Source organism: Orycteropus afer, unplaced genomic scaffold, assembly GCF_000298275.1.
Source record: "Orycteropus afer afer isolate SDZICR_OR568_19922 unplaced genomic scaffold, OryAfe1.0 scaffold00135, whole genome shotgun sequence".
Taxonomy (NCBI): Eukaryota; Metazoa; Chordata; class Mammalia; order Tubulidentata; family Orycteropodidae; genus Orycteropus; species Orycteropus afer.
This window is the reverse complement of record NW_006921722.1, coordinates 5,684,079-5,698,665: the sequence shown is the minus strand read 5'-3', so window position 1 is coordinate 5,698,665 and position 14,587 is coordinate 5,684,079. Positions and strand designations below refer to the sequence as shown.

General features: G+C 43.9%; 1 protein-coding gene across 1 annotated transcript in view; it reads left to right on the top strand.

Annotated features, from left to right (window-relative positions):
* Positions 1 to 349: 349 nt before the first annotated feature.
* The window catches only part of IGF2R (insulin like growth factor 2 receptor), a 99,267-nt gene continuing 85,029 nt past the window's right edge, over positions 350 to 14,587 (top strand). Inside the window, exons 1-4 of the mRNA XM_007945287.1 lie at positions 350 to 363; positions 1,943 to 2,082; positions 12,690 to 12,814; positions 14,301 to 14,399. Of these exons, the coding sequence (XP_007943478.1) occupies positions 350 to 363; positions 1,943 to 2,082; positions 12,690 to 12,814; positions 14,301 to 14,399 (378 nt within the window). The remainder of the gene's footprint in view (positions 364 to 1,942; positions 2,083 to 12,689; positions 12,815 to 14,300; positions 14,400 to 14,587) is intronic.

The following is a 14,587-nucleotide window of genomic DNA, read 5'->3' as shown; positions in this document are numbered from 1 at the left end:
CAGACTTTTCTTCACTTACCGTGATGTTGCTTATTGATCCAGTTGTGAGGATTTTGAGCACATAGTAGTAGCTGGGGTTATCCTGTGTATTTTCACATATGTATTTTCTATCCTCCTCAGTGGGACTATACCCCTAGAGGGCGTGACCTTTTGTCTGTTTTGTTTGTTACTGTGCTCCCCAGTGCTTGCCACTGTAAGAACTTAAATTTGTGAGGCAAGTGATTAAAGGTGAATGAAGGACCAGGGAAACAAGCCTTTGTTGATGACTTTCTCTGGGCCTTGTAGTACCTGGGTTATTTTCTCATGTCGCCTAATCCTCCCCACTCTAGATGACTCTAATGTATTAGCGATGAAGAAGCTGAGGTCAGGGAGAACTGCTTTGAAGCCTGGCATGAGTCCAAGGCTGGGCACTTAACATTTATACCAGCCTGTTTTTCAGGTTTGTGACCAGTTAGTGGGTATCAGAACCTCCAGGGAAACTCTGCCACACGGCCTGAATACTTCCATGTGCTTATCTATCTGAAGGAAGATTTGATCAAGATCCAGGCCTAGGTGTAGGGAACACTTGGTGCCTTGTCTGCCAGCAGGGTTGTTTGGGTCCTCTAAGGCTGGTTGGAGTTACTAGGAAACACCTTCTAGATAGGGAGTAGTAGGTTGTATGGTAGTTCTGTGCTGAGTCATTGCCTCATGCCCAGTGGAAGGAGAGTTCTGGGAACCAGACTCACTTCTCCAAAGGAGTGCTTTCTATACTCAAGGTAGTACTGCTGTGGCTAGATGAACTCCTAATACCTGTGAGTGGTCTCAGGTCTTCAGACACCTTGAGGTCATACCCTCAGGCCCCTAGATCTCGATGAGTAGGCCTAGCCTCCAGCAGTTCTGATTTATCTTTTTAATCCTCCTCCCAGCAATACTGTTGAATTACAGTTAATAAAATATTTTCCATTTTGCAAGGAACTTTTTAGTCACCTCCCTTTTCTGTCTCTACCCTTGCTTCCCATTTACAAAATGCACAAAACATTCTTCCAGGGAAAAGTAGAATATTGAGAATAATTATTTTGACAGAATTAACAAACCAGTTATTTTGTCCCAAGTATTGGGGCAGATTGATTACTTAACACTTAGTTACTTTGCAGGGGATTTGAACAGGCAGTGAGTCTTAGTGCGTATAGCATGCTTGATGTTGTAAATTGACCTAAAGTAAATTTTATCTGGTTCTGAATCAGATAGATGTCTCATTGCAGAACTTCATCTCATTAGTTTGGAGCTGAACTGTAGTTGTAAAGGGTAAACGCTGGAAGTAAATCTTTCATGCCATAATGAGTTTTTAATAAAATAAATGAAGAGTTAAAAACAGGCTTTTCAGAATTTCAGTGTGATTACAAAGGCAGTACACCCTCGTCTCAGTTGTTGGCATGATTAGGTTCCAAAGACCAATTGTATGCAAAAATGGAGGCTGACTGCATCATTACATAATTGCCAAACTATTAAGGATCATGGTCCACTCAGGTTGACACATAACCTCAACCGTCACAGTTAGCGTTTACACTTTGGCATTTATTACTGCCAGACATAAGTCATTAATATGAAAAACAGCCAGTAGATTTTTTACTATTGTTGTAAATATGAAATGTCAAATAATCTTACACTAAACATGATTCTAGAGTAATTACTTATCTGAATTGATATTCTTCAATTAATGATAGAATTATTATATTTCATGCTTATAGAATCCTGAGATGGCTTCTGAGCATATTTAACCACTGAGGTGGTTTTTGGTAGTTTGTGCCCTGGTTTTTATTAAAATTAACATACTTTAAGTATAGAATTTTTAGCTAATAAAACTGTGTGTCCTAGTTTGTGGTGGTTTTAGGCAAATGTGGCTGGAATATAAAACTAGAAGGTTTATTATAGATGGTGACAAGTTGTTTTTCTTCCTTTACAGTTACACATGGGAAGCTGTTGATATAAAAAATAAAATACTTTATACAATAAATGTCTGTGGAAATGGGGCCATTTCCCATTGTGGGCCGTCAAGTGCTATTTGTATGCACAATTTGAAGACAAACAGCTATCATTCAGTGGGTAAGTAAAGCTATTTTAAATTATTATATGGAAAATATAACAATTTTATAAAAATTACATACATACAGTTACATGTTTCTCTTCATAATATATATAATGTATATATGTTATATATATGTTGTTGTTTTTAGTTGTTGTTTAGACAGTTCTGACTCATGGGAACCCTATGTGTACAAAGGAGAACTGCTCCACAGGGTTTTCAAGGCTGTGACCTTTCAGAAGCAGATTGGTAGGCCTGTCTTCCAAGGTGCCTCTGGTTGTATTTGAACCATCAGCCTTTTTAGCTAGTTGTCCTGCTTAACTGTTTGCACTACCCAGGGACTATGTTACATATGTATATTTTATGTTTATAAGTGAAAAGTGGTAACAAATTAGATGTTCAAAATGAGATCAGAGGTTACTTCTTCTAATCAGTCATAGAAATCATGTGAGTGTATATTTATTAATAGAGAAATATATTTCCTAAATGGCTTTCCCTTCCATTATATGTTATGTTTTTAAGTATCTCATTTATCATTCATCAGTCTTTTGAAATAGGTAAAATACTTTCACCAATTTTACAAATGAATGTACTGAAGCACAAAATGCTTAAGCAGCTTGCCAGAGATTGTGTGGTCAGGCAGTGCTGGAGCAGGGTCAAATGCTCATTGCCTGACTCCAGTATTTGCGTGGTCACCTAGGACTGTGTTGTCTTGTGGATGGATCATAAGGGTACATCAACAATTCTAGATCTAAAATGGGAACCATGATGGGAAACTGAAACCCACAGCTCTGAGAGGACAACAGAGAAAAACTACCTTCTTAGGAGCTTGCTAGAAAGGAAAAAAATGTGAACTTTCAAAACAGCCACAAAAACTGGAGGAACAGAATAGCATAGAAGTAGATCCAAATATAGGGTATATATATGTGTGTGTGTGTGTGTGTTTGTATAACTGAAAAACTGGGTGTAATTAAGCTATTAATCTGTTCTAAAATAAAGCTACACCTCTCCTTCATATCATATACAGAAATTAAAGATAAGTTAAACTTCAGTAAAATATAAATATAATCTGGAGGAGACTTTCTTAGAAATCTGGAATCCATAAAGGAAAATATGAATATATCTGACATTTTGAAGGGAAAAAAAATAAAAGACAAAAGATATATACTAGACTGGGAAAAAATCAGTTTATGTGCCAATGTACTAATAGAGTAAAAGTGCCTCTTAAAAATTGGTAAGAAAGACAGATAACCGGGGAGGAAAATGGCAAAACTGAAGACCAGGCAGTGCACAAAAGAAATCCAGATGGTCAGTACAACTTGGTAAGCCATGGGTGTAAATACAAGTCAAAGCAAATTATGAGATCTCATTTTTCCCTATCAACTTGGTAGAAATTTAAGATGGTTGAAGGATAGAGTGTTGGCAACCAATTGAAACCAAACCCACTACCATCAAGTCAATTATGACTCATAACAACCCTAGAGGACAGAGTGGAACTGCCCCATAGGGTTTCCAAGGCTGTCTACGTTTATGGAAGCAGACTGTGCCTCATCTTTCTCCTGTGGAGGGGCTGGTGAGTTCTAACCACAGACCTTTTGGTTAGCAGCTGAGCACTTAACCACTGCACCACCGGAGCTCCTTAGAATGCTGACAGGGAGGAAGCCTGGCAACAGGCATACTCATGCTGATAAAGGAAGATGGTTGTCTATAACTCTTTTTGGGAACGTAATTGTTGATAAGAATTTTATAATGCCTTCAAGGTCAGTTTTTCTACTAAGAGAAGACTATTAAGACTTCAGATTTTGCTTAAACAATACTAAATTATTTGAAATGAGAAAAACTACACTAATTCTTTCCTGGGAAAATAATACTACATATATGAATCTAACAGATTTTAGTAATCATTTTTATGGGCTTATAAATAACATTTGGTCCCACTTACCTAAGTAACCTAGTTAATTAATCATAGGCATTTTATAATAATTTTATATGTTTCTTTTAAATGTCTGATTTAATAATTAGAACTTCAGTACTAATAAGAATTTTTATAAACTTAATAGTTTAAACTTATGAATACTGTGGTTTTAATTGAACTAATTTTTCTTAGAGCTCAAAGCTACATATCCATTACAGGAAGACTGTAACCAGCCATTTAAATGAGATAATGTACCCTCTAAGGGAGCATTAATACAGGTTATGCAGTATCAGAGCCTGGGATTCTGCCTGACTTCTTGCTAGTGACCTGGATAGGATGTAGTGAATCCTGTTGTACTTCTGTGCCAAGTGACTTCATTACTCTAAGGAGCCTCCCTGACTTCGGGTGATATATTGTCTGATTCTTATGTCTACTTACAGAAATCTATTCCAGCCATCTAGGTTAATCACTGGATAGAATTTTGCATCTTTTTGCCCCTTAAGATGTGAAAATATCTTTTCCTTTTAAATCCCATATTTTGTCATTTTCTTATAACCATGCAGTTCTGTTGAGTAAGATGATATCTTGTTGAGTTTTGGATATAACTCATGTTTTTGTCTGATTTGTGATCTGTTTTGATTGCCTGGCATTATCTGTTAAAATTTAAAACAAGTGTATGTGTGAAAATGGCAGTGGTGTTATCAGACCTCCTCACCTAACTTCACAAAGGAAGGAGAGAGAATTACCATTAGCATCAGCCCAAGGCTGATTCCTATGTGGTGGAGTTCAGATATACTTCCACCCTTCAACCTTTTTAACAGTTTTGATACAAACTGTCCATACTTCCCAGGGCACTCTACTTCTCTGTAGGGTTCAATAATTCATTGCAATGGCCACACAGAACTCATAGACCATACTCATAATTATGGGGCTTATTTGTTGTTGTTGTTGTTATGTGCCGTTGAGTAAGACCTGACTCATAGCAACCCCTCCTTGGGTTTCCAAGGCAGTATTCACTACGGAAGTAGATTACCCAACCTTCTTTCTGAGGAGTGGCTGGTGGGTTTGAACTGCCAGCCTTCTGGTTAGCAGTCAAGTGCTTTATGCAACCAGAGCTCCAGGAAAGTAATTTAGGATCAGGAATGACATGGATTTAGTTCTTCAATCAGGACAGCTGCTTCTTGGCTGTGCCCACAGGTAGGCCGCTCTTTCTCTCTCTGGTACCTCAGCTTGGCCTCTGCCCTGCTCAGGCAAAAGTAACAAAGCTCCACCAGTGAGTACCCAGAGGCACACCAGTCCTCCTGCACAAAGGTGCTCAGCTCTCTCACTCACTGGGTTGGCAGGCCCATTATAGCTGCCTTGTTCCTTGGGCCAGGAAGCCCCTTGTGCTATCTTGGGGTAGTCTCCTGCTGGGTCTCCTGGTAGGTTCTGCTGCTGTTTCTCTGCCCCTGGACTCTGCTGTGCTTGCTGCCCCTTCTTGCTACTGCTGTGCTGTTTCCTGAGACTAGGAGGTTCTCAGTGCAAGGACCCTAGATCTAACGGACATACTCCACTCCTTCTTGATGCTAGTGAGGTCCCCTCTCTCTGCATCTACAAGTGGCCTCTGTAAGCCTTGTAGAGTGACAAAACTGACCAATCTACTCATTAGTGTTCCATATACCTTATTTGCATGGTCCCATCATTTTGTGGGAGTAACAAGAGGGACTTAATGGCCCTTAATAGAAGGGCCATATTATTAAGTAATTCACTGCAGTGCAATACATAACCTAGTTCTGTGACTCTAACCAATGGAAGAATTGGTACTATATGTACATATTTGCACAGTCATTTTAAATGTAATATTGTTTATTGTTTTAGTATAGTCTAACCCTAAGGGGATAGTTCAATAAATTGGACATTTTACTTTGATATAAAATAGGCTAAAAAGTTTCTGAAAAAGACATAAACCATAAAAACCTAAACTAAAAACACTGCCATCGAGTTGGATCTGACCCACAGCGACACCTCCTTGGGTTTCCGAGGCGGTATCACTATGGAAGTAGATTGTCTAACCTTCCTTCCGAGGAGTGGCTGGTGGGTTTGAACCGCCAGCCTTCTGGTTAGCAGTCAAGTGCCTTAGGCACTATGATACCAGTCCTCCTGACATAAACCATGTTGTTGTTGTTATGTGCCATCGAGTCGGCCCGGACTCATAGTGACCCCTCCTTGGGTTTCTGAGGCAGTATCACTAAGGAAGTAGGATTGCCTAACCTTCCTTCCGAGGAGTGGCTGGTGGGTTTGAACCGCCAGCCGTCTGGTTAGCAGACATAAACCATAGCCAACACTTAATCTTATTCATAACAAATATTTGAGTACCAGTTTTATCTGGAAATGCATCAATAGCCAAAACAGGCAAAAATTTATTTTCCCACAGAGCTTACATTCTAGTACGGTGGGTAGTCTGTTAAAAACAAACATGACTATGCTAGAATATAGCGAATACTATAAAAAAAGAAAAAAGAAAAGGCAGGCGTGCTAGAGGCACAGGAGAATGTGTGCAGGGATAGTAAATGGAAAGAGTGTCACTGAGAAGGCGACCTCTGAGCGTGGTTTTGGAGCTGAGGAAGTACAGCCTTGTGGCTCTGCAGGGAAAGCAGTCCAGTAGAGGTGAGGGGCTCAGTGGAGGAGTCTGTGGTAGCAAGAATGGAAGTCTCTTTTAAAGGGTTAATATAAAGAAGAACAGATAAATGAGGCAGTAGCTGGAGAGAAACATTGGGTGGAGACTATTTTTTTAAAAATTCGGTTTAATACGGTTATTGTATTTTGAAGAGAATGATAACAATAGAAACACGGCTACGTAGAGGGAGGGAAGAGAAGAATTGCTAGATCTGGGCGAATGGCGCAGGGAGGTCTGGTCACGCTCCCTTCGTCCTACCGTGGTCGTCCTACCGTGGTCGCCGTGGCCGTGGCAGAGGCCGTGGAGCACTGGCTGCGGCGCTTCTGGTCCCCAGGCCACCTAGCGGCTGGAGTTGCCGGAGTTTGAGGTCTCAAGTCAGGTGAAGCTGCTGCGGGCTCGGCTGGGCTCGCGCTTCGGGACACCGATGGTCGCCAGCGTGTGGCGCCCCGTCGCGGTGAGGCGGCTGAGTGAGGTGTCCCTCCCGCGGTCTAGGAGGGCTCAGAGATGGTCTTAGTGCCTTCGGTATGGCGGTCCCAGCGCAGTCTAGGCGGCCCTGTGCGCTGTGAGGTGGCTCGGAGTGAGGGAGTCTTAGTGCCCTGGAGTTGAGGGGTCGTGGCAAGGTCTGAAGTGAGGGGTCCAAAGTGAGATGGCCCGAAGTGAGGGGTAGTAGCGCGGTGCGAAGAGGCGACCCAGAGTAAGGCAGCCCGGCGGGGTCCAGGCGGTCCGGCGTGAGGGATCGTGGCGCCGTGAGGTGGCCCAGAGGGAGGGGCCGTGGCGTGGCGCCGCGAGGTGGCCGGGAGTGAGGCAGCTCGGCGGGGTCTGAATGGTCCTGAGCGACGGGTCGTGGTGGGGTCTAGGCGGCCTGGCGCACAGACTGGGCGAAGCCCAGTGTGGACCCGTGGCCGGTGGCCCGCGGTGGCTCGGCGTAGTCCGTGTTGGTGCTCTGAGGCTAGCCATCGATGCGAGGAGGGCGACCGAAGCCGCTGGGTGCCGCGATTCCCTGCGGTGTCGCCGCGACCCCTAGTTAGGGGCTTGTCCCGACTGGTTGGTTGAGAGGAAGCGAGGAAGGCGAGGGCACCGGGCGAACCCAGACGACTGTGAGGGGTCTTGATGGCGGTGAGGCGTCCTAATGGCGCGATTCCTCCGAGTCCTGGGACTGCGGGCACGGTGGCCGGATCCTCCACCAAGGCTCCAGGGCTCTTTTTATTTCACTTTCCGGACAGGCTAGGCATGGGGTGAAATGCTCCCCGGGAACTCTTCGGCAGCAGTGAAGAGCCAATGTGGGTCTGGGGCCTGGCGAGGCGGGCGGTCGGTCATTGGGTGCTGGGTGACGCCACACCGACCCGCCGCCGAGTTCCCGCCACTGCCTGCTGAGGCCGCCTGTTGCCTTCTGCGTGTGTCCGGAAGCTGCGCTGGAGGACGTGCAGAAGCCCCGCCCCAAATCCTGGGCCGCCTCCTGACGTGACCACTGCCCACCCACGAGACACGCCCATTCGTGGGCGGAGCCACAGGCGCTGTCCTTGGTACTCGTAGTTGCTGCAGAGCTTCTGCGCCCTTTTGGCTGATTCCATCAGGGGAAGCAGTTTAATGTAGACCCTGGGAGTTTCGGGCATAATGGGGCGATCCCGGATCTCAGCACACCTTTGTGCGCATGCGGGAAAAAGAACCACGGAGGTCCAGTGTGCTACCAGCCCGGTGCTGTGGGCAGCCCTGGTCCTCTCCCCTTCACTGGCGTCTTAATTTTCATACCTTGCTCTTTTTCCTTTTTTGGGGGAGAGGCCCCTGGGGGAGAGGCCCCCCCTTTTGGAACTCAGGTGTATGTATCATTAGATCAGTCACAATCCTGAGTTCATAATGCATACTCACACTCACGATGAATCCATAGACTTTTCTTTTGTTTTAAAATTCATGTTTATGTAACAAACCCCAATGTACCCCACCTCTAACAAAAGCTAGAACTTTGACAATAACCATTATCTATGTGTTTCCCTGGGAGCTCTGGTAGCATAGTGCCTAAGGCACTTGACTGCTAACCAGAAGGCTGGTGGTTCAAACCCACCAGCCACTCCTCGGAAGGAAGGTTGGACAATCTACTTCCGTAGTGATGTTGTTGTTGTTGTTGTTATGTGCCGTGGAGTCAGCCCTGACTCATAGTGACCCTTCCTTGGGTTTCCAAGGCAGTATCACTACGGAAGTAGGATTGCCCAACCTTCCTTCCGAGGAGTGGCTGGTGGGTTTGAACCGCCAGCCGTCTGGTTAGCAAGCAAGTGTCTTAGCCACTATGCTACCAGAGCTCCTTATGATACTGCCTTGGAAACCCAAGGAGGGGTTGCTATGAGTCAGGTCCGACTGGACAGCACATAACAACAACAATAACGTGTTTCCCTATCCTGCCGCCCCCAAAGTAATCAGTAGCCTGAATCCAGTATTTAAAATTTTTTTACCCTATGTCTGAGCATCTCTGGTGGTGTAGTGGTTAAGGCATTTGTCTGCTAACTAAAAGGTTGGTGGTTTGAACCCACCAGCCAGTTTGTGGAAGAAAGATGAGGCAGTCTGCTTCCATAAAGATGTACAGCCTTGGAAACCCAGTGGGGGTTTCCATGAGTCAGAATCGACTCGGTGACAGTGAGTTTGTCTATCTATATATGTTGATATTTCAAAAAACTATGTGTGTATATGTAATATTTTTAACTTTATGAAGAATGTATATCATGCTATGTGTAAATTTTTGGTACTATAACAGCAGTATTATATTGCTAAAAATTAACCATATTATTATCTTCCACCGTGTTCAGTTCCATTAACTGCTGTATAATCTGTTGTGTGGCTCTATCATGGTTAATTTATCGACTCTTCTGCTGATGAGAGTTTGAGTTGTTTCCATGCTCTCACTATTGTGAATAATACTAGCTATTGTTTCCCATGTTTCCTGTTAATGTATGTACATGCTTTTCTCTTGTATGTATATCTAACAGTACAATATTGCTGGATTGTAGAGTCCATGCCATAGATGCCATGCTGACTCACACAGAGGTGATACCGTTTACATTTCTCCCAACAGCATAGGGTGAGCTTTGGATCTAAGCATCTCCAATGCTAAGTATTTCATTTTTGCCAATGGAATGGCTGTAAATGATCTGTCATTGGGATTTTGATTGCAATTCCTTGATCATCAGAGATGTCGAATAGTTCTTCATGTGTTTACTGGCGCGTGTTTTTGTTTTGTTTGGTCATGTGTGTCCATTTTTCTATTGGGGTATCTGTTGCATGTGATCTGTTCTTTTTCACCAGAAGTTTCAGACATTTTTCTTGGCCTTTGGCTATTAGAATTCATGATCATGTGACCAGGTGTAAGTTTTTCCTTCTTTCTCATTTTTGGCATGCTGTGTTTTCTCAGTCAGTCTTTCATCTCCTTTTTTATTTGGATTTATAAAGAAAGAGAATCTCTCTGCCCTTCAGACATTTCCTCCTCTCCTTTTTCTCCTGGGATGTCTGTTTTCACCTTGCTAGCACTTCACCTTCTGTCTTGTGTCTTGCCTTTTCTTTTGTATATTCCATTTCTTTGTTCTTCATTCTGGCACATTTCTTCAGTTTGGTGTGAAAGTTGGTTAGTTCATTCTTCAGCTGTGTCCTTTCTCCTATCTTCCATCTATTGTGTGTTTTTAGGAATTTTATCTGTTGTAGTTGTAATATTTCCCATTTCTGCTTATTGTGCTCATTTTAGGTTGCCAGTGTCTTCTCTTATCTCTTTAAATATGTTTACGAGGCTCTTTCCTATCTCTTACAGTTCTCATTCTGTTCTATCTATAATCCAGCATTTTCTTTCTTTTGAAATGGTTGTGTTCCTCAAATATCTTGTTTTCTTTGGCTGCTGGCCTCTGTTGCCCTTAGGGGTGGGTGCTGTTTATTTTGTCAGACAGTGCAAATGAGAGAAGGCAGGGCTCAGTCTTGGTGTCTCTAGGCCTGGGGCTGAGCGGGGGAGGGCTGGGGCCCTGGAGGAGGAGCCCCGGGCAGAGCCTGAGGCACCCCAGCTGCAGCCGTTTGCTCCTCACCCCAGCACAAAAGTGCAGAATGCTGGAACTGATTTTAAGAAAAGAGCGAGAACCTGGCGAACCAAATAAATGTTGACTAATTTCCATTGTGATCTCTCTTCTCCTCCTTTCCACAGTGATTTTCTTTGCCTTAGGGACTCTTACGTTACAGCTCAGAAATGTGTTATCTGGGGCACTAACCTATCCACTGTAGAGTTTCCCACGTTTTTTCCCTGTTTCCACTTAGAATGTATATGTGTGTGTATGAAAGAGAGAGACAGGCAGACAGAGACAGACACCCTGGTAGTGGGGAATGAATCCTTTAAAAATTTTGTTGAGGGGGTGCTAAGCTCTGGTGGCGTAGTGCCTGAGGCACTTGACTGCTAACCAGAAGGGTAGTGGTTCAAACCCCTCAGCCACTCCTCTACTTTCGTAGTGATACTAGCTCAGAAACCCGAGGAGGGGTCTCTATGAGTCAAAACTGACTTGACTCCATGGCAGTGAGAGAAACGTACCACTGTTGCTCCCAGTAGCTAACATTTCTTAAACACTTAGAATATGCCAAGCAATTGCTAAGCATTTTGCATGTTACCTAATTAATAATCTGAAAATTTAGCCACATATGTTAATAAGAATGGGTTCTTTTAGGTTGAATTCTTGTTGATTAATTCCAAAGAAGTTCCTGCTCCTTCGTAATTTCAGACCGTACAGGAGGGCATAAAGGCCTCCTTCTTTATCTTTTCCTTGAAATGCTCCTGGAGTAACTACTGTTAAATTTGAATGGAACTTTTAGAGATCCTATATGCCCCTAAAGATACATATATACATTCATATACATGTTCATCTACTTCACATATGCAGTCTTACTATTCTAGAACCTTTTACATTTAAATTCATGAGACACAGATCCACCCAAAAGAATGACTGTGAGCTAGGATTTTGTTCAGTAAATGTTTGACAAAAGCTTACCATAAACTTACACGCTGATCTAAGTGTTGGGATACAAAGGTAAACAAGTCGGAGCTTGCATCCTAGTTGGGGAGCAGATGACCGAAGAACAAAGACATAAAACGGTTTCAGATAAGAGTTAAGTGTGAGGAAGGAAACTGTATAACATGAAGGAGTTGGACAACTGGGCGCCTCTTTGCAGAAATGAATTTTGAGCTGTGATTCAGATGACCAGGAGTCAGCCGTTAGAGGATCTGCTGGAGGAGCATTGTAAGCAATGAAATGACACACACAAAGGTGCTGGCATAGATGCGAGGTTGGCATGAGGCCAAGGTGGTTGAAGGACAGTGAGTTGAGGGAAGAATGGGGGCGATAAGGATAGAGTGTTAGGCTTGTAGGGACTCACAGATAAAGTGAGCAAATGGTTTCTCATGCAAACTGGGACACTTTTGAGAGTAAAGGGGAGAGCTCTTTGTTAACTCCAGGACAACTGGAGTGAACCAGTAATGTTCCATGCTGAGACATGGCCACCCTACTTGTGGACTGTGCTGGAGAAGTTAGATTTTGTAACACACATGATTGGGAATTTATGAAGTTTCAACAGCAGCGTTACATATTCTAGCTTAAGATCACCCTGGTGCAAGAGGGATGGGGGAGGAGAATGGGTGAGTGGTGAGACAGAATGGAAGCCAAGGGGCCATCGAGGAGGCAAGAATACAGGCAAGAGATAGTAGGCGTTTTAATAGCAGTGAGAATACAGGTGAGAGCTGGTAGTGGTTTTAATAGTAATAGAGGTGGAGGGATGTGTGAGACATACTTGCTAAGGAGGTAGGACTAGCAGAACTTTCTGACGTATTGCTGGATGAGGGAAAGACAGGACTCCGGGGAATGTGTTTGGAGCTTGAACAGCTGGCTGGCTGGGAATGCCGTTCCTGAAATGGAAAGTTCTGGGGAGGGATAGTTTGTAAGTGTCTAAGCTTTCAGATGAATTATAGTGCCACTTTTAATTTGCTTATCCTCGGGAATAGTTTTAAGGTTGCATATGTTTTATAGCTTGTTCCCTCTCTGTCTTAATAGGTGATTCTCTTCTGAAAAGTGGAACCAGATCTCTTCTGGAGTTTAACACAACAACCAATTGTGAGCAGCCAAGCAAAAATCACAAAGTCCAGAGTAGCATCACCTTCCTGTGTGGGAAAACCCTGGTGAGTCTTCAGAGTCACTTCTCTTGTCAGAAACCTGGGCCCTGTGGGCGTTCTCTCTCAGAGGTATTCCAGAAAGAGTCTGTGCAGAACTAAACACACACACCACCCCCCTCCCCACCAAGTCACTAGCACCAGTGAGAACGAGTAAGTGCACTCCAAGCCTACAGTTAAAACTCTGAGGTAAAACTTGCACACCCTGCAGAAGGCTGAGGTTCTGACTAATGAGTGTGTGAGTGCTGTTTTATGTTCATGTTGCAGGCACAGTTTTGTTTTTAAATTTCTGAAACCTCTTCTCCCGGCATTTCATTTGGACAGGTTTTAGGGCCATGTGTTGATTTTTAACAACTGTTTTACTTCCTTCACTTACACTGTATTTGAGAGGCCAACATCTATTTAGAAGCTGCTTCGGCCAGCAAGAGATGGAGCTCCCAAGCGTTTTGACTGTTAGCCTGCGTGGAAGGGGGCCTTCACTGGGTAAAGCAGGATGTTTGTTCCTCCTCTCTGCAGATTGTATGTGATGTGTTGCTTTTAACTCTTAGTGTCCAGAAGGGAGCTTTCAGTCGAGAGTCGCTGGCTTGCAGGAGAAGCGATTTGTGTGCACATCGTGTGAGTGATTGCTCATCAGAGTAGGAACCCAAGGGTTTAGCAAACTCGGGTTGAGTGAGACTCAGGTGGCCACCAAATGACTCTAAAATATCTGATTATAATATGGTGCTGTGACCGTCATATCTTCTGGCCCATGATGCCTCATCCAAAGCACTTGACAGATAGCATTGAAAGTGTTAATTCTGGACAAGTCCATCGACCGCCCCGTTGCACATGCTGACACCCTGTAAAAGAAGCTGTCCGCAGGGGTGCGAAATGTGAAGGGCTGTCTGACAGAATACTCTAGCTGCTACTTTAATTTTAGCTCGTGTCCTTTAAGACATCTGTGTGCAGCATACGAGAAGCAGGATTTCGAAGGCAAGACCCTGCATCCTCACAGGGGAGTATCCCTTCCCGCCTGGTTGCTGAGCACTGGGGTGGTTAACCACTCTTGTGAGAATATCTGAAGTGAGATGGAGGCCCAGCCTGCGTCTGTTAGGTGCACATGCTGAAGCCGGATCCAGATGGGCCTCCCTGCTCAGCACACAGGAAATGAGTTCACGTTTCTGGCTTCGATTTTGTTGGCATTTGGTTAAGAGAACATTTGGAAGGCTCCAAAGGCTCGTTCCCTGGAGTTTCCTGGACTGGCGTGGTTGGGGCCATGGAATGGCTTTGGGCCAGCAGAATTGAAACTCCAGTGATCTCATGGATGTTTGCGTTCCAAATTTTTGGGTTTGGGAACTTCTTGATGACCTTGTTTAACGAATGTTCTTCTTTTTCTTTTCTGCCCCCCCCTTCTCATAGCTACTTTATTTCATTAGCTTCAACCGTGTGCTAACTTTGGAAAGGAAATCTCACGATGTGTGCTGTGGTAACTTGTTTTCAATTGTCTTTTACATAGGGGACTCCTGAGTTTGTCACTGCAACAGAATGCGTGCATTACTTTGAGTGGAGGACCTCAGTGGCCTGCAAGAAAGAAACATTTAAAGCCAGTAAAGAGGTAACACGGGAACCTTACAGCCACATGTTTACGAAGTAAACTCTGGGATTAAGATTTAGAGTACGGATTCTAACCGTTTGAGATGAAAGCCTATTTTAGTTTTCAAACTCCAGTTGCACAGAGATGCCTTTTGATTCCATTGTAAAAAATTGTTGTGGGCAGTTCTTATTTTTACAACAGGGCTTTTT